General features: G+C 51.7%; 1 protein-coding gene across 4 annotated transcripts in view; it reads left to right on the plus strand.

Annotated features, from left to right (window-relative positions):
- Positions 1-19501, plus strand: part of MYO18B (myosin XVIIIB) — a 61030-nt gene that overhangs the window by 36025 nt on the left and 5504 nt on the right. For all 4 annotated transcript variants that reach the window (XM_065646132.1, XM_065646133.1, XM_065646134.1 and 1 more), the window contains exons 34-41: positions 1864-2010; positions 5691-5804; positions 6167-6283; positions 6987-7070; positions 8113-8250; positions 9026-9211; positions 15666-15799; positions 16908-17069. In XM_065646132.1, coding sequence (XP_065502204.1) covers positions 1864-2010; positions 5691-5804; positions 6167-6283; positions 6987-7070; positions 8113-8250; positions 9026-9211; positions 15666-15799; positions 16908-17069 — 1082 coding nt within the window. The remainder of the gene's footprint in view (positions 1-1863; positions 2011-5690; positions 5805-6166; positions 6284-6986; positions 7071-8112; positions 8251-9025; positions 9212-15665; positions 15800-16907; positions 17070-19501) is intronic.

Consider the following 19501-nt stretch of genomic DNA (forward strand, 5'->3'; position numbering starts at 1 on the left):
AAAATGTTCTGACGAGGCTTATCCATAATGTTCTCTACACTTATAAAATGTTTGGGGAACTGTCAGAATAAATCTTGCTGTAAGAAAGCAAGGTATTATTATAACTGCCTCTCGGTCCAGCGCGTCCCGCTTGCTCAGCGGAGGAGAACTCGGATGGATGAGGAGGCAGCAGGAGCTCGGGGCTCTCGGGGAAAGGCACCTTCTCCTCCCTGGGACTGTCCCCAGGCACTGCCCTGCAGCCCCCGACCCTGCTGTGGGGACAGGAGGTGGCACAATGTGTCTGGGTATCGCTGTAATGAGTGTGAAATACAGCCAGAGCCTCGAAAGCAGCTATTAAATGAAATCCCAGCTTTATAACTTAAAAAACACTGGGCTGCAATGGTGGGAGGCGGCGGCTGCTGCACCGGTTGCTTCCAGTTCCGATACAAAATCCATCGTCTGCGGCGGCAGACCCTGAGCTACGGGAAAGCGATGCTGAACGGCGGCCAAGACACAGTCTGTGGGGATGGCAGGGATAACGGCAGATCTGCCGCGCTGCAGCGCGGTTGTAAATGCTGTCTGATTTACAGTGGACAGGGTGCTTCAGAGCAGTTTATTAAAAAGGAAAAAAAAAAAAAAAAAAGTCAAGCCAGAAAACTAATTAAGGAAATGGAGATGCCAACGATTTCTGGTTCCAGCAAATGCCAGCCAGCTCTAAACCAGGTTACAAGGTCAAATCCGCAGAATTAATTTTAGCCAGTGAACAGAAAATAGGAGAACGGGTTTGAGACAAGAAGAGCCTCAGAAAACAGACTAAATGGAAAATGCTGTAAAACTTCAATTACTCTGAAATCAAGCACTGAAACCATGTCCCTGTTTATTTGGTGTTTTTCTAATTCTTTTATCCTTCTAACCATGGTTGCTCTCAGCTTCAAGGGGGAGAGTAGAGGGTATTTTTTTTAAGGTACTTCCTACTTCCCTTCTTTGAAAGACTTCAGGGTACCGTGCTGACATCCGCTGCCCAGGGCCGAGCTCCAGAACCTCCCAGCGTTATTTTCCACCAGCGCTGCGGGGAGTTCACGCGCGAGGGGTTCCTGCCTCCCCACCAACCACGGCAGCATCGGGTTTGTCCCTCTGCGGCTGGCGGAACTCCAAATGCTTTGCGGTAGAGATGTGTAAATAACTCCTAGCGAAGCTTTTCTCATGAGTGTTTTCCTTTTTTTTTTTTCTCTTTCCCCTTTGGGCTTACTCCTGCCTTCATCACTCTTTTCCCCAAAGGGGCAGAGAGTTTTTTATGGCTTTTTTTTTCTTTCATGCAATGACTTTTGTATTTTCTGTGCCAGTTCTCAACACAGATGCTGGACCCGCATCTTCTGGGTCTGCCCCTACCCCTCGGCCAGGGGAGTTTCCAGGAGGGTCTCAGTCCCCGGTGGCCGCGAGGACAGGGTGCTGTGGCTCTGGGGACCTGCAGTGTCTGCCTGTGTCCCCTGTCTTGTGGCCAGGCTGTCCCTCTGGCCCCAGGTGTGGTTGCTGGGCAGGCATGTGGCTGATGGAGAGCAAGAGTGGGCTAATGTTTTCAGAGGAACAGCTTTCTGCTGAGGAGAAAATGTGGTGTTTTGGTGGAATCTTCTAGTTTTGATGTTTATGTAATTTATTTTCTTCCTTTTCTTTAAGTGTTAAATTATTTTTATTTGTTAAAGAGGGAAAATTGCAATATCTACACATAGATATTTAATATCTGCTTGCATCATGACTTCAGCATTACCAAAATATTTCCCAGTTCCCACGTTATGTGAGGAATGAATGCCTCGGGGCAGGAGGGAAAGGTCCAACAGGGGTTTTGCAGGGTGGCAGGGTTCAGCACACCCCCTCTCCCCACTCCAGATCGGCCACCGTGACTTCGATGTGGAGAAGCGGCTGCGGCGGGACCTGCGCCGGACCCGAGCCCTGCTCGCCGACCTGCAGCTGCTGCTGGCGGCCCCTGCGGACCCTGCGGCCAGCGCCGCGGAGCTGCAGCGGCTGCGCAGGCAGGTGGGTGACTGTGGGGGTGTGGGTGTCCCCCTGCCCCTCCCAGCATCATCACCCTTCACCCCAGCCAAAGGGGATGTGTGGATCTCCTGGTTTGAATGGTGCGCTGGGCAAGCAGTTTCCTCTTGTTCTGCGAGCATCGCGGTGACCCCGCGCTGTGTGAGCATCACGGTGACCCCACGCTGTCTGAGCGTCGCGGTGACCCCGCACTGTGTGAGCATCACGGTGGCCCCGTGCTGTGTGAGCATCACGGTGACCCCGCGCTGTGTGAGCATCACGGTGACCCCACGCTGTCTGAGCGTCGCGGTGACCCCGCGCTGTATGAGTGTCACGGTGACCCAGTGCTGTGCGAGCATCGCAGTGACCCCGCGCTGTGTGAGTGTCACGGTGACCCAGTGCTGTGTGAGCATCGCAGTGACCCCGTGCTGTGTGAGTGTCACGGTGACCCAGTGCTGTGCGAGCACCATGCTGCCCCAGCCAAGGTGAGAAGTGCCTCTTGCACTGCCGAGGGTCTCCTTGTGAGGAGCACGTCTCCGTAATTAAGCCAACAGTGCTTAAGCATTTTTTTCCTTTCCCCGCAGCCCTGTTAATTACCTTCTGTTGGGTGCGTTCTCTGTCTGTGAGGTGCTCCAGTGGTGCCGGGTGTGGAGGCGTTGCCATAGGGATGCTGTGAGGCAGGAGCGGGACCACAGCATGTTGCTGTGGTTTAGGTGCAGTTCACAGCCGGCACCGAGTGATCAGCGAGTGGCTGCAGGCAGGTGCTGTGCTGGTGCCCCCAGGACAAGGACATCCCCAGCCCTGGGGTGAGCTGGGGTCCCACAGGGTGCCCTGCCATGGGCCAGGGGTGACATTGGGGTGTCCATCCCCAGGCTGTCTGTGCATGTGCATCGCACGATGCTGAGCACCCGGGCTGCGCTAACGATGCCAGTCCTCCGAAACCGCTCCCTAATTAATCTGCACTCTACATCTCCCCTGGTAACAAACTAATCAGAAGGCATGAACGATTCCAACAACATACATGTATAATTGTGATAATAGTTCTGCATAAATAACATCTGTGAGCAGCAGCTGTTCCCACCTGTATTGGGGCAGAAGGGGAAGGTGAGCTCGGCCTGACGTGGCCGATGGCATGTCCATGTCCGTATCCGTGCCTATGTCCGTATCTGTGCCACCACCTGGTCAGCCAGGGCAGGGAATGCCCGGGGCAGGCAGTGGGAATGGCCATTTTTGGCACTCATGAGTTCTTTCTTAAACATTACAGAGCTCATGCTGTAATGCTGCACTTAATTAGTCTCTCAGTGTTCCCTGAATATCCCATGTTGGGGCTGATGATGCACAGTCCTTGCCTGGCGCTTTCCCAGCCCCCATGCCCTTAGCCGGGTGATTTGGGGCTGTTTGGCAGGTCCCCGCACTCCACACCCAAGCTCACTGTGGTGGGTGATGCTGAGGGACCCCTTCCATGGAGGGACTCCGCATGTGTTAACAATGCCTCACAATTATGCCGTCCTTTAAATTTAAACAATTTTTAATGGCATTCATGACGACTTTCTCAAAAGCCAATACATCCTACCACCAGCCCACAAACCTCCTCGAGAATAAAAACTTCGCTAAAATGCTACATTTCCATTAATCAAAATCCATATGGCTAGAAATATAGCATTGTTTCTTAATAAGGCTGAAGCATTCCATTTTATGCAGGTATTTAACAGATGGTGTAGCACAGCAAACTAATGTTGTTTAGAAGTTCATGCATTATGCATTTTTGGGGGGATTTCAATTTATTCTTCCCAAGTGGGAAAATTCCATTACACAAAGTGAAGTGGAAGCTGGTATTTAATGAAAGGTCCTGGAGATGCTTTTCTCTCTGATTAAACTGTCTGGAGTTTTAGTGTGATCATGGCAGGGGCAAGGCCAGTCCCAAGGACTGGTTTTGGAGGGGGTTGCTCTGGAGGAGCCCAGAGCTGGGCAGGTAGAAAAGCGCTTGGCCATAAACCCAGCAGTGAATCCGATCAGTATGTCTAATATCATTTCAGTAACAGCTGCCCAAGCTTTATGCAAACACAAAGGTTATTTCTCAGCTGGCGGAAGGGGAACAGGGCACGTGTTGCTGTGAGAGCAGCTCTCCAGATGTGTGAATAGACTGACCAGACAATCCGTCAACATGGGCTGAGGTTGGGCACAGAAACAGCATTTTGAATAACAGCTTTGCAGGATGCAAACTGCTGAATGTCTCCATGGCAGAGCTTTGTGTTTCCCGTGGGGAGCAGCCGCTGGCTGTCCCTGCAGCTGGAGACAACTGTGTTTGGGAATATTTCTGCCCATCCGATCCTTGGTTGGCACAGGGGTGGCAGAAGGGCCTAGAGAAGGAAATGATGGTCCCAGGAGGAGGAGATTTTCTCACCGAAGGAGTTAAAAAAAATAGCAGGAAGGGGATGCAATTCAGGAAGGAAAGTGAAGGCTGATGATCATAACCCTCTGACATTTCCATGTGTACCAGAAAGGTCCTGGTTCTGGCCATGGGATGGAGGGGAAGAGGTTTCATTGCTGTAGGGGCAGCGTCTGGTCCCCTCCATGCCTGGCCAGTCCCTGGGACACGGGGAGCTGTGTCTGCTGGGTGAGGAGGGCGATGGGTGGACTGGGCAGCAGCTGTTTGGAGATCACACTGAGCCAGATGTATAAAAAGAATCATTGGCTTTAAGAGAAAAACACCTTCCATTCCTCTGCAGCTGAGGTGCTGAGGAAACAAATTACCTGCTCGACTTCTCCAAGTAGGTTTTAATCACCCCAAACAGTTGAGGGTAATGAACTGAGCATCGCTCCAGTTACAGCACTTTGTAACCACCCATTTTCTTTTAAGTGAGTGAGTAAAAAAAAAGATTAATAAACCCTGAGAAAATAGCCTAAAATGCTCAAACTCTGGCCATGGTGTGCAGCGGCTCCTGTTGTCCCTGGGAGCTCTGCATCCTCTGCAAGGGGACGGACATGGGAAATGAGCGGCATGCAGAGGGGGTTAGTATTCTTATGGAAAAGAAGGAAGCCCAAGTGAGCAAGAGAAGGAACTGGTGGTTCAGGTACAGCCTACATAAACTCCGTCCTGGCAGTGTGAGGTTTTAGGATGATGCTGCATCTTCCAGATGTTTGCAGCCCATTTAAGATCATTGTAGCCTTAATGGCTGAGCTCTAAAAACCGAGAGGAAATTGGAAGTCATAAATGTGATATTGCATGTGTATTTGCAAATGCAATTTATGCCACATGAAAAGCCAATTTGCAAACTCAGAATCATGAATTGCTCTAATCAGGAATTACATGTAATTCACATAATTTTGCAAATTAATGATCCCAGCTCTGCCTCACCATGGCAGTGCCAAGGCAGAGGGTGGATGCGCAGATCAAGGCACTTGCCTCAGCACTCAGTGGGCTGGTCAGTGGTGCTGAGATCTGTGCTTAGGTGTGCCAGGAGCTGCCGAGGAAGCCTTTTTCACTGTAAACCAGCAGCAGACGGGCTGAAAAGCAGCACAGATTTTAAAAGGTCGAGTTTCTGTATGTGTTCACAGAGGAAAATGCTCTGGGAGCGAAGAGTAAATAGATGTGGCTGTGAGGCAAGGGGAACGGCATGGGCAGCATGTGGGTTCTGCAGACTCTGAGTGCTCCTTTAATTAAGATCTCCCTCAATTTTTCCCAGCTGGAAGAGAGCAAAGCGAAGTGTGCAGAGGCGCAGAGGTCCCAGCAGACGGCAGCCCTGGAGCTGGAGAACGTGCAAACGGAGCTGGAGACACTCAGCAGGAACAAGACCCTGGTGCAGTGACAGATCTCGGCTGGGGAAGTGGGAGGGCAGCGGAGCGGTCATGCCTCCTTGTGTCTGATAGCAATAACCAGCATAGTTACCAAATCAGCAATAATCAGCTTATTTACTAAATCACCCAGCGTATTTACTAAATCACCCAGCTTCTTGGGGAGCAATGGGTCGTTTAATGGGTGGGTAAGGGTGCAGCAATGGATAGTAAAAGGGCCCAGCATCCCGTAGCCCACCTCTGCAGATACGCAGGGGTTCCCTTTGCCTCTCCCACTGTGAGCGTGGGGCTGGAGGCAGCGTGTCCCCAAGGATGCCACGTGTCCCCGTGGGATGTGTGAGCCAGCAGCCCCGTGGGTCCTTTGCAGGTGGACGAGCAGCTGTACCAGCTGCAGCACGAGCGAGCCGACCTCCTGAAACGCATCGACGAGGACCAGGAAGACCTGAATGAGCTGATGGCAAAGCACAAGGCTCTGATCGCCCAGGTAGGAGCCAGGGCAGTGGCAGCTTGGTGGCATGTCCCTTGCTGGGAGGGCACACAGCTGTCCTCATCGGTGCACTGTGGCTTGGGAACCCTGGGAGGCAGATGCGGTGATGAGAGGAAGAAATGGCTCACAGCTCCAGCTCCTCTCACCCACAGTTTTGAGTCTTCTTTCAAGAGGTGTCTTGGATTTAGCTTCTATAGTTGGAAAATTCTGTAGCATCTCTGTCTGGATCCTTTTGTATTCTTGCTTTCACTGTTTTCTCATGCAGAAGTCAAAAAGCACTGACAGACAGCCCTGGGGCTTTCTGCACAATATCCAGCCTGAGTCAGGCTCTCCCAAAGGATCGTACCTGGAGCTGAGGGACCCTGAGGCTCCCAGGGGAGCAGGAGTGGGCTGGCAGGACTGACAATTCGCAGCCTGGTGCCCCTTGCTGTGGTGTGGTGGAGCCGGGAGTCTGTATCTGAAAGGACCCTGAGGACAGAAATGACCATGACAACATGGTTTCTTTCCTGATCTACAACCACTTGTTTCAAAAACTAGGGAAGTTGCATTGAGTTGGGAGAATCAAGCTCCTTCAGTCCTGGCTGTTTCAGTGGTGGGAGGTGCAGGCACCAGCCAGCCTTCGGCCTCGCGCTCCTCACGGCATGCGCCCTCTGCTCCAAGCCCTTGGCTCTGTACAACCCTGGGATTTCTCTCTCTGCAGTCGGCGACAGATATCGCCCAGATTCGGGACCTGCAGACACAGCTGGAGGATGTGAAGAAAGAAAAGCAGAGCCTTCAGGAGAAGGTAATTCCTCCCCAGCCCGTTGCACCCAGAGCTGAGGAGCAAGAGCCCTCCTCTGACATCCCGGCGCTGCTCGTTCTTGGCTGAAATCAGACCAAGTCTCCATCCTGGGGATGCAAAACCTTTGTGAAACACTCAGTTTCCTCTCCTTTTCTTGACATTCTGTGCATGTCCCCAAGAGCAGTGTTGTGCCAAAGCCACTCGCTGCATCCCCGCAGGCCTCACCTGCGGGTAGGATGGGGCTAGGGTGGGCTGGGGACTCTGTGGCAATGGCCTTGGGCTGGACAAAGCTGTCCCTGGCCAGGCTCTGGGATGGGGACCCCTCTTCTCCCACCTTCCTGCCTAAGCTGCTGGTGCTGGGAGGGGGCTGACCCGGGGCGGGGGCTGCACATCCTCCCCTCTGCAGCTGCACCCACCCCGCTGCAGTGCACGGGTTTCGTTTTAAACACATGAGTAATCTCATTAACTGAAGTGCTTTATTGGAGTGTAGCTAAGCTGCCCAGGAAAGAGAAGCAGGAGTTGGTCTCTCTGAGGCGAAGCGGGTGGTGCTTTAGAGATAGGCCAGATAAAAGAAGGCAAATTACCGTACTTCTAGGACAAATACAAATTCTGAACCAAACTTGTACTGAGATTGCTAAAAGGGCATTTGCTTTGGAGATCTTGGTGTAACAGCTGAAGAAATGACTTGGTGCAAGCAGCTTTCAACGTGGGTAAACTGTGAATTTTTACGCCCGCTGTCCTCAAAGAGTTTGCCGAGAAAAGGGAAAGAGACCCAGGCATGTGTCATCTTGCTGGCACATTATTCATTCAAAAATACATGTTAATGTCATGCATTTCTTATGTTGAAGTCCTTCAGGAAGCCAGAGGTGATGCTTTTCCATAGTGCCTGGCAGCCCCAGCCAGGTCCTGCACATTCCCTGTGTCCCAGGAGCTGTGAGAGGTCCTTGGTGCACATCCCACCAAGGAGAGGGATGGGTGGAGGACCTGGAACTGGGACCGGGAGATGTTTGCATGGTCAGGTGCTAATGCAGCCTGTCCTCCCCAGCTGCAGGCAGTGCAGGCGAGGGCAGCACAGCTGGAGCAGAGCCCAGCAGAGCGCTCCATCGTCAGTCGGCAGGAAGCCCGCATCCGCGATCTGGAGAGCCAGCTGGACTTCCAGGCTGTGCAGATGAGGCGCTTTGAGGTACCAGCTCGCCACCGCTCACGGAGGGGACGTAGGGATCTGGGGAGGTGCAGTTTGCTTGCAAAAGGCAGATGCAGTGATGGCACTGCCTTGGCTTTGTGGGGAGGAAGCGCTTGGGAAGGGGTGGGAGAGACAGATGGGGTCTTCAGGCAGCTCTCCTGGGCTTGTAGGCAGGCTGTATAGTTCATGCCACTACCATTATGTAACATGCTTTAGTGCGGTGTTTATTGCAAGCCAACACTGGGTCCAGGAATATACATTTTCTTCCTCTGGACAGAGTGTGGTGTGTGCTGACTGCTAAGCACATCCATCACAGCACCTCTCTGATGAGCATCCCTCTGCTCTGGCATCATCAGGATATTGGTCTCAACCACAGTATTTCACTGTCCTCGTTAATCAGCATGTCTGCTGGTGCCCTGAGATATATTTTTGCTGTCACTTCTTCCCCAAGTTGTGCCACCCAAATATGTCCAGCCCAGGGGCAAAGGAAAACACTCTTGTGCCCCCAAAGCAGCAGCTGGTTGTGTAGGAGCCCTGGGGGACCCAGTGTGGCCCTAGGGGGTGACACTGCCTGTTGTGGTCCTCACTGGGATCCTCACCTGCTGCAGGCTGCCACTCACAAGTTTTCAGGGTGATGCTTGATAATAGTGACCAGCTCTGCAGCGTGGGTCAGGGAGGGAGAGCTCTCCACATGGCTGATGCTCATGGAGAGCTTCGGAATTCCTCACCTCCATCTCCCTCGCTTCACCTCATGTCCTCCTCACCTCCTCCCCAGGTGCTGGTGCTACGCTTGCGGGACAGCATCATAAAGATGGGCGAGGAGCTGGAGAAGGCGGCTGAGTCGGAGGCGCGGGAGAAGGAGAGCAGCCGGTACTACCAGAGGAGGATGGAGGACATGAAAGCTGAGATGGACGAGCTGGTGCAGAGGGAGCTGGAGTCCAGCCGCCGGCGCGTGGAGCTGGTAAGCGGGTGCTGCCCCTCGGGTTCGCGTGGCCCCAGGGCCATGGGGGAGTTTGCTGCAGCAGGCCACCTGCCCGTAACCTGCTGGTTGGTTTGAAAGTCCCAGAAAAGTGATGTTCTGCAATGTTCTTTGTGTACGCTGTGTTTGGGGATGGAGCTGACTGGTTTGCAGTTCACTGTCAGCTCTGCGAAATGTTGAACTGTTGCATGGGTCATTCCTGCAGCTCCTGGTTTTATTGCAGAACTGCTGTGGTGCCGTGTGCTCCCCTGGCACCAGGGATATGCCCCGTCCTCCTATCAGCCCCCACCTGCCCAAACCCAGCTGGGAGCGCCAGGACTCAGCCCAAGCGCCAGCTCCTCATTACACTCCTGACCAAACAAGCCCCCGTGTGGCACGGCTGCGTGTCCGACGGTGCCGACAAGCACCAAACCTGCTCTGAGTGCACAAAGCCCCAACAGCATTAGGAGTAGGGCAAAAATAGATTTACTTCATTTTAAAATCCTCTATGAGCATCTCTTTTCATGTTGTGGGTTTTTTTTTTCCAGTAAACAAAAGGAAAGCCTTGCTCCCAAGCAGTAATTGAAAGATATTGCATTTCTGCTGGCAGCAGAGCCATATTAGAAGCAGTTATTTTATCAATAATCTTTTATTTAACAATCAAGGAGATTTCAGCATTTATTTTGCCCCGAGGTTGCCAGCGTGTCTGAAGGGAATGGTGCTTTCGTGTGAATTATTCTGCATCCTCTGCCTGTGCTGTGAACAGGCTTTGTCTTTGCTCTGCCAGCCTGGATCCCTGTGCTTGGGCACAGCTTGGGCAGCTGTGTCACCCTCCCTGGGCACAAAATGGGTCTTCTGGTTGGGTCAGAGTTGCACAGCCATCAATGCTCTTCAGAGTCCTGAGATTTTAAAAGCAGGGGCTTTGCTGGGTGCAGCCAGGGTGCCCCGGGGCCAGCTGCTGCTGCTCCCCGTGGTGCCGCGCGAGACGCGGCTTCAGCTGCTGTGATAACTGTGTGTTTATTGCAGCTTCGTTAGAAACGTGGTGTTTCAGAACACAGTTGTGCTGTCAGGATACGGGTGGGTTCTTTTAGCTGTATTTTTGTATTTGTGCATGTATTTTTAGAAGCTTTTTGAATGTTTCATATGGGGGTGTGGATTACAGGTGTAGCAAGAGAGACTCAATCTCCTTGGCATGCCTCTGTTCTCACAAATGAAGTTTGCAAAGAAGTCTGAAAGGGATTTTAGAGGCACCTCCCTGGAATAAGACACAAAACCCCGTAAACAGACAAACTCGTAAGACAATACTGAGGAACACCCAGACATTTGGGGTCCTCTGACATCTGTTGCAGGGGCCAGGGTGACCCCCCTCAAGGAGTGTCACACCAGCTCCGGGGTTCTGAGCTCGTCAGGCAATTGGTCTGCAGGAACTGGTGGTTTCCGAGCCCCTGGGAGCTGCCGCGGTGTTCCCGGGAGCAGGGACATTCCCCCAGCCTGTGTGTGCTCTTAACAGCACTTAAATAAAACATCACGGGAGAGCTGTGATCACAGAGCCCAGCCCTGCTGTCGAACCACTGGTGGAGAGCATCAATAGTTAATAGAGAGCCACTTATGGCTTTGCTCCTGTTGAATCCCCCATCAATTATAAATACTGCATGAATTATTCACTTAACATTACTTAAGTCATGGTCTGCACCTAACAATTTTTTTTAAAATGTATTTAATAAACAGTTGCAAAGTCGTGGACTTGCGACACACTGTCAGGGTGTAAACAATGCATCGAAGGGATGAATTCATTGTACATGTTGTGTTAAAAATCCCCTCTTGTTTCCTGGACTCCTAAGAGCTGGTGCCTGTGTATGAGGTATTTTATTCTCACAGCTCATATTTATCAGTGGTAGAGGCTCTTGAAGATCCTGTCCCACCATCCCCGCACCTTCAGCCAGCTCAGCACAGGTATTTTCACCCCTCCCTTGTTTCGGCTGCAGCTTTGGGCAGTTGGGAAGAGGCAGGTTCCTGCCGTTCACCCGCAGCAGGGAAAACCCAGCGAGAGGCAGGGCTGGGAGCTGGGGAGCTGGCTGCCAGGCAGATGGTTCTGCCTGATGAATTTTGTAAGAAGAATGGGTTTTGAACACCCTCCAAGCCCCGTGCCATTGCAGCGAGGGAGGCATGTTTTCTAACGGCAGGGGCAGTGCTTGGCCCTGGTTGCATCTCTCTTTGCTCCTGTTGCATGTACTGAATTTCCTCTGTGGAGCTGTAGCTCCTCTTCTGATACAATCTGGATCCTGGCCTGCAGCAGCGCCTCGTTCCTCACCCAGAGCTTGACAGGCGAGACTCTGGGGCCACGGCAGAAACCGAGTCCTAGTGAGAAGTGAGAGATGGATTTATAGCTTAGAGTCAATCCTGGGGAGCTTAAAAACAATCTTGTTCCCTTCGCTCATTGTGTATGCACACGCGTGAGTGCTTGTCCTGACATGAGCATCCCTGCGTGCCGCTGCAGGGAGGATGGAGCCAGGGCTGGGACCAGGTGGGGGGTCGGGGAGTGGGTGACAAGCTGCTGTCACTGTGGCTGGGACTTCCCTCCTGCTGCTGCTGGTAGGGCAGGATGGGGCTGGGTGCTGGGCACAGCTCCTGGCTGGGGTGCTCTGCAGATGATGGTGCATCAGGAGCATGGGGAGGAGGGTTCCTTTCAGGTGCTATCTTAAAATCAGGTCTCTCTAATGAAGCTGTGAAAACCATCAGCATAATAATTAACTATTTTTACTGAAAACTGAAGTACAGGTGTGAAGACAGTCTTCACACTTTTGGTTGTTTGTTTTTAAAGGTGAGAGTCACAGTGTAAACAACCTTTCTTTCTGGTTCTTACGGTGGCAGATCTCCCTTGGAACGCAGCACTGTGATTGCCCCGCAATCCAGCATGCCGTACCACATTACAGCCTTATCTGTAGGATTTTTTTTTCATTTGCAAGCTTTAAGGATTTTTTGGTGCTCTCGGTGAACTGGAGAAGCAAAGCGGGAGCCGTTTGTGCCCCCAGCGAGATCGCCACACTCCCACCCCCGCAAAGCCACAGCTCCCAGCAGGGTCCCAGCCAAACCCTCTGCTGTCCCCACCTGCTCTTTGCTTTAAAAACTAATGACTCTAATTAAGTGTAAGGACAATTATCATCAAAAGGAGCCAGTCCTTAGAGGTGAGGTTGGGTGATGGAGGAGCTGTGAGTGAAAACTCGACTGTGTACACACCAATTAGGCCTGTTGTACTGCAGGAGTGGGATTTCTGCCATTAAAGAAGTAAATTCTTCAGGAAATCAGCAGCACTTGTGGCTACTCTCACCAATTACTGGTAACACCGGTGTCTGCGAGCACAGAAAGAGCCTCTCACCCGTCTCACTTTAGACTTAACTGTGGAAATTTTGTCACTTCAAACTTTCTGAAAACCTGTGAGTTAATTGCTTAATTAAAAATAATAATGATTGATGAATACTGCAGGTGTACATGGAATTATTCAACTAGAAGCTATCCAAATTAGACTAATTAGATTACACTTCACTTCAGGCGGCTGGGAACGTGCAAAGGTTATGTTTTGACAGCAGAACCACAAACAAAAATAAAAGCCGGTGCTGAGGACGTGGCGGTGGATGCTCTGTGGTGCCTGCCTCAGCATCCTTTATAGTCACATAAATTATTTCACTACTGTTGTTGCTTAGCTCTTTTTAACTTATCTTCAAATGCTTCCGAGACAAAATTAGATGAAAAAGAAACTCTTAAGCAAAAGAGGTTTCAGAAATCCTTTTCCAGAGAGCAGTGAAAGCAAAGGCGGGATGTGGAGAGCCGGGGAGATGAGGAAGGGGAGCTGCCCAGGCAGCTTCAGCAGAGCCACACGAACAGGCGGGTTACAAGTGTTCTCAATAAATGTATTTTCCCCTTTATTTCACCCCTCTCTTTCCTTCTCAGAGGAAACAAAACGCCAGCAACGCTCGGCAGTTCATCCCGGGTGAGGATGTAAATGCTTGGACCAGTTACTGTATTATTATAAAAGGGAAATGCTTCTTGCATTTACATTTAGATTGGAACAACGTGTCAAGGGTGCCTAATGGCTCCCTGGGATAACAGCGGCCTGACACAGGGACCATTCTTGCCAGTTCATATGACAAAGACAGCTTTTTTTGCATTTGAAATTTAATTATATTGGCATAAGTATTCCCTTAATTAAGACAGTTGTATGGTACAGAGTAAAACAAAGTTCCTCTGTGCATGAGCACCGGGCTCGAGCGCTGGGACGAAGGGTCTGTGGGGTTCGCAGCCTCCTCCCCACCGCAGCGCTGTTGTTAGGAGCAGAGGGCTGATCAAGGCAGCTGCTCTGGGACTCTGATTTTGCACTGATTTGAGCCCAAAATACTGAGCAGCACATTTACTTGCAGCATTTTCCCTTGCTCTGCCCCTGGCCCGGCTGTAGCTGTTCCTCCTCCTCCTCCTGGCTGCAGCATCCTCAGAGCTGTGGATGAGCTGAGCCCCAGCTGGAAGGCAGGAACAGCAACTGAGCGGGACCATTTATTTTCCCTACATCTTGCTGCAGATTCATATCACCAGATTTCTCTTTACAACAGCGGCCGAGCCTCAAGAGCTGACGTTTCCTTTCCGCAGAGGCTGGTGCGAGTCGTGGAGCAGCCCCAGGTTATTCCCTGGACGTGGCCGGCGCTTTCCCCTGCATTTAACCTGCCCGGGTCCCTGGGGCAATGGTGGTGACAGTCCCTCCACTGGAAGGAATATCTTTTAGCAGCATCACTGTGCTTGAGCAGTGTCAGCTCTCATTAAGAAAGAGGGATTTTCAGGCTTATATTCAAGGTTACCTGCAGTGTGTAGAGCCCACGGCCGTGCGGTCCCTAAAGTTTGTTCAGGGCCAGAGTGCTGAGGGGTTTGGGCTGCTGTGTGCCCAGCTGCCTCCCTGCCAGTCACTGTCAGGTTAATAACAGCAGAATGGAAAAAAGGAATTAAATGCAGCCAGTGAACTCTATTCAATTTGCACCGTATCCTGGAGCCGAGGAACTAGTTCAATAGAGACTCTTATCAGCCAGTTTGAAGGGCTGAGCTTTTTATCTAGCAGTTGTTTCACTGCCTGGTCTTGCAGTCACAAATAGCTGAATACAGGCACGTAGCCAACCGAGGCTTGGCCATTTCTGCCCTTGGGCTTTTCTCCTCTTGGAGTGAGTGTTTCCCTGTGTGCTCCTTCCCGAGCCCCTGGACAATGGGCCGTCCCCATGCGACTCAGAGCAGGTTCTGCAACAAGACGGGTCCTTTCCACCCTCTGCGTTTGCCCCAGCCGGGAGGGCAGCAAAGGGCTTGGCAGTGCTGAGTTTCAGAAAGCTGCTTGGCAGTGTTCAGGTTTTTACCAATAGCGGCCTGTTTCCAGGAGAAACTGTGATGCTGTGCAACCCAAACTGGGGTGTTTCTTTGCATGTTTTGATAAACTGAAATGCTCTTCCCCCCGGGCCCGTGTGCCCGGTGATCCCGGGGCTTCCATTATTTACTGTGACAGTCTGCCGGCTCCTGCGCCCCAGCCTGTCGCAGCCCGCGCTGCAAATCATCTCTCACCTTGTCACCACCGAGATGGCAATTTTACAGCTGGCAGCTTCAATCACGTTGAATTTGCAGCTCGTGCTCTGTCTCCTTCTCTGTTGTGTGATGGTTTAGAAAACAGCACAAAGTCTTCCTTCCTGGCTGAAAGGACTCAGGATCCGATGGGGACGGTGCTGCTCAGCCGCAGTGGTGGCAGCGCCGGGTCGGCATCTGCGGTGCGTTGTGAGGCCAGCCGGCTGCAGGCTGTGCTGCGTCCCTGGAGGCATCTGGGTTGTGCTGCTCATCTAGCTTTTCCTCCCTGTGGTTTAAATGATGAATTGAGTTTCTGTTTTTTCCAGGGCGTCCCTCACTCCCAGGAAGAAATATGGGGGGTTGGAGCCAGATCAAACCCGTTTCTCTCTACAAAGTTTGTTTTATTACTTGTCCAGGTTTTATACTCTATGTTGGGCTGAGCCACATCTGTGCTTCCCCCACGCTGGTCTGGCTGGCTCAGGAGAACACTACTCTCTACTAATTATCGCCGGGAAGGCTGTTTGTACAGCCTGATGATGCCCCAGTGTGGCCGTGTCCCTAAAACCAGGGTCGCCCTCGCCTCCCCAGAGTTCAGCTCAGTTTCCATGCAATAATTGCTGGTGGCTTCTTATGTTCTGCCCTGTACGTGGGATTTTTGTTTCATGTCTGAGCCTTCTTCTATTGTAGGGAATGTTGTCTGGTCACAGCTTCTTTTTCTCTTTGTGTAGGATACAGTTTACATTTTACAAGCCATTGCATGTGCAGCGGGGTGCAGCAGCCCTGGCCGGGCACTGGGCGGGGGGGTGCTTCAGCAGACCCCGTGTTTTGAGGTGCCCTGGGGAGATGCAGGGCTGACCCGGTGCCATCCCCGCAGGAGCAGCAGCTGGCGGAGCTGGCGGCCGTGCGGCAAGGGCTGCAGGCTGACCTGGGCACCTCCATCCGCCGCATCGCTCATCTGCAGCTGGCCCTGGAGGAGCTGCGCCCCGGTGACGAGAGCGATGCTGAGAGGTGAGGCGAGGGCTGGGGGAGGCCATGAGGGACTGTGGGGCTGCAGCGGGGCAGGCTCAGTGTGTTGCGGCGGGGGAGGATGCTGCACCAACAATGGTGATGCCAGGGTCGCTGTGGCTGCACGTCTGTGCATCCTCGCGTGTTTTTGCTGCAGCGGCACGTGCTTATGAACATGTAACTTCATGTTAATGAAAGGATTCATGAAAAAGCGTCCCTCTTAAAATCACACCATGTGGCCCAGCTTAAAGTAAACAAAAATGGTGGAAATAGCCCCCTGCACAGAGCAGCCTCCTGTCCCTAGGAGTGTGATATGCACCAGCGCTGGATTTATAGATTTAAATTCCTGCCCTTTGCTCAGCCCCAGGAGCTGGGGTACTGGAGGAACTAGCGAAGCTGCATGGGTCAGGTAGAGGATTTTACTAGGTAAAAAAGGGAAAAAAAATCCAGTGATTTTTTCAGGTATTATTTCTACAGTCCTCCAAATTTCCCCTCTGCTACACCACTAAAGTGGCATAATGACAAATGAACATAAAATAGATAAATGCATTAAAAAAAAAAAACAGCAGAGACGTCCTTGTCACCATGCCATGAGAAGAGTTTTTCTATATACAGTGATTAAACCAGGGAAGGGCGAGATAGAAACTCTGAGCTCAGAAATTCGCTACTTCATAAACCAGAAGTGATTTCCAATACAATTGACACAGCAGCGGGAGGTGAGAAGTGCTTCCCGGCAGGGATGGCCACAGCTGTATGTGCAGGAAAAATGGTGTTTCTGCTCCCTGCCCTTGGCTGGTCCGGTGTTCTGCCAGTGCAAATGCAACACCCGCTGCAGCAGCACCTGTCGCTGTGATGGGGTGCAGGCAGCAGCAGGGTTTTCCTGCCCACGTCCACAGGGGACTGATAAAGCATGAGGGAAACAGTGAATGGCAGCGGCAATGGCACAAGGAGTGGGTTGCCTGGGAAGGTTTGTTTTATGCGACCTGTGCCAGCGCCACAGAGCAGCCAGAGCAGAGCTCCCTGTTCACCCCCACACCCGCTCTGGGACCCTGCCTGGTGCTGCCAACCCTCCTGCCCACACCGCCTAATGGGGTCTCTCCTCTCCCTGCAGGGACGCTCGCTCCAGCGTCGGCTCCACGCTCAGTTTGGAGCCTGCAGAGAGCATCGTGTCCTGGCCAGGGTCATCTGCGGGCTGGTCATCCCCGGCAGGTACCAGCGTGGCCGGGAGCATCTCAGCACAGTCCGTCGGCAGCCGCAGCACCCAGGGACCGAGGTAAGGGACCCCTGCCCATCCTGGGCACGTCCACGTCCGCGGTGGCACCTGCATGGGGTATGGCCGCAGCTTTCCTCTGGGGAAACCGCAGGTGCTTGATGCCAGCTCGAGCATCTTGCAGATGCATGGAGGATAGAAAAATATCTTGCAGCAGCAGCAAGCCACCACAAAGGTGTTCTATACTCTCCTGTGTTTTTGTTATTTTTAAAAAGCACGAGAGGCAGGAGCAGGTAGCAGGCAGCACCAGTTCCCCAGCATTTGGGCGCAGAGAGGTGGCCATGGGCACCCTGCCCTGTAGGGTGACCAGGACAGCAGGCAGAGCTGCCAGCCCCGGCAGCTGCCGTCCTGTCACCAGCCTCTGCATGGGCAAACCTTGCTGCCTGCATCCCTGCCTGCATCCCTGCCCGCATCCCTGCCCGCATCCCTGCCCGCAGCCCCTTGAATGGGGGGACACACATGGCAGGTGAACCCCCTAACTCCCTCTGCACAGCCGAGCAACCCAAACCACTGTGCATCCCTGGAGGCTCCCATGTGCTCTCTTTGGCGTTTATTCTGGAAGTGCTGCAGACATGGGGATGGAGGCGCCTGGGCTGTGCTCCTTTCAGGACGTGCAGAATGGAGCTCGAGGGGACCCATGGTATTTAAGGTCAAAATATCAAATCAAGGAAGGTAGTCGCTGCCACACCAGGATCAGTGAAACGCTAGATGAAAGTTGCTACATCAAAAACATGCTTCAAGCAGTATAATATCCCTTGATGTATTCTCTAGAGATAATTTAAAGAGGCGATGCAGCCTATTTGAGGATTTGTATGCCATATGCTCGCCTTTCGCTGCTGAGGAAACAGTATGCATTTATACAGTTCTAATATAAAATATGTTAATTTTTGACAGTAATGCTAATGGGCTGTGAGGGAGAGAGCAGCTGGCCCAGCTCACTCAGACCCTGCACCCCAGCACCCGTCAGAAAAGTAATTCCTCAGCATTGCTTAGTGGTCTTTGGGCCAAATAACCCAGCTCTGATCATCAATGAATGGTAGCAAATCAGAAGTTATGGCTAATATCATGTTTCTGAGCTGAAATACACTGGGTTTTTAATAAAAGGGCAGGTATGTAGGCTTGGGGATTAATAAAAATAATTTAGTGGGCTGACCGTGGCCATTGTGAGAGGCAGTTTGTACCTAGACCTGGAGATAGTGTGACAATCTGCCTCTGTCCTGGGGGTCATGAAAAAGCAAATTGCAAATCCTGATGTTGTAGCCATGTCTGGCTTCAGCTAATCAAAGATGGAAATAGTGGAGAGGAGGCTATGTGAAATGCAAACAAACAGACGATGAGACTGGTAAGGTAATAAAAATGAGATCAGTGAAAGGAGCTCTTCCTCATTAAGATTCCTTTGTCTTACATAAGCACCCAGTAATGAAAAATGAATCTTCCTTGCATTCGCTTCTCAGCACTACATATGGGATATTTCCTGAACAAACAGCTGCCAAAAGCCAGAGGAAAGCATAGAAGGCTGTTATCATCAGTGTAGTGTACAGGAATGAGAGATTTGATTAACATTTTCTTTAATTCTCTGCTATTTAAATGCTTGTACAAAATGTTGGCCAGCAGGGCTAAGCCTCAATAAATACAGCACATTGCGGAGTTGGAATAAACTCTCAGGTTTTTTCTTAGGAAACCAATTCAAAACTTTATGCATTTATTCTGCCCTTTGCCAGGCACATTAGGGTTATATCATGATAGAGGGGCTGGTCCTGAGTGCAGGAGGGGATGGACCTGCAGCCGCTGTGTCCTGCATCCCGCAGCACCGCGGCATCCCCAGCCCCGGCATTGCCCCGGCATCTCCCCCAGCATCCTGTCCCCTTCCGCTTCAGTTCACCAAATCAGGAGCCCAGGTCCCAAGGCTGGTGGGGATCTGACATGTTTCTTTTCAAACATTATTGTGTCAAAAGCAAATCATTATATGGCAAACTGGGAGCTCTTCTGTAGATGACGGTGTAATAAGAAAATCCTCTTCTGACAGAAATTAGGCCAGTCTCTTTTCTGTCCCTGAAATGGAGTTTTCTTGGCTTTATTTATGCGCTACCAGGAAAAGCATCCGAGTCACGTTTTCATCCCTGGTCATGTGTTGCAAAGCATGTGTGGATTTTATTGTATAAATTATTTCAACTAGCATAATTGTAATCATGTTAATTGCTATGTAATCTTCACTAATTATTGTTGTGTGTCATTTGCTTTGGTGTGAATGGCATATTGCAGAACTCCAGTTGGCTTACTGATGCCTTCCTAGTTCCACATCGGGCCCCGCATTGCCTTTGGCTGGGGAAGCCCTGGCTGGGGCCGCGGCGAGGAGCGGCGCCGTGCTCAGCCGAGCATGCCCGTGGTCCTGGGCCCATAGCATCACCCTCCGCCAGCGCTCCCAGGGGTTATTC

The sequence above is a fragment of the Caloenas nicobarica genome, chromosome 16 (genome assembly GCF_036013445.1).
Source record: "Caloenas nicobarica isolate bCalNic1 chromosome 16, bCalNic1.hap1, whole genome shotgun sequence".
Classification (NCBI taxonomy): Eukaryota; Metazoa; Chordata; class Aves; order Columbiformes; family Columbidae; genus Caloenas; species Caloenas nicobarica.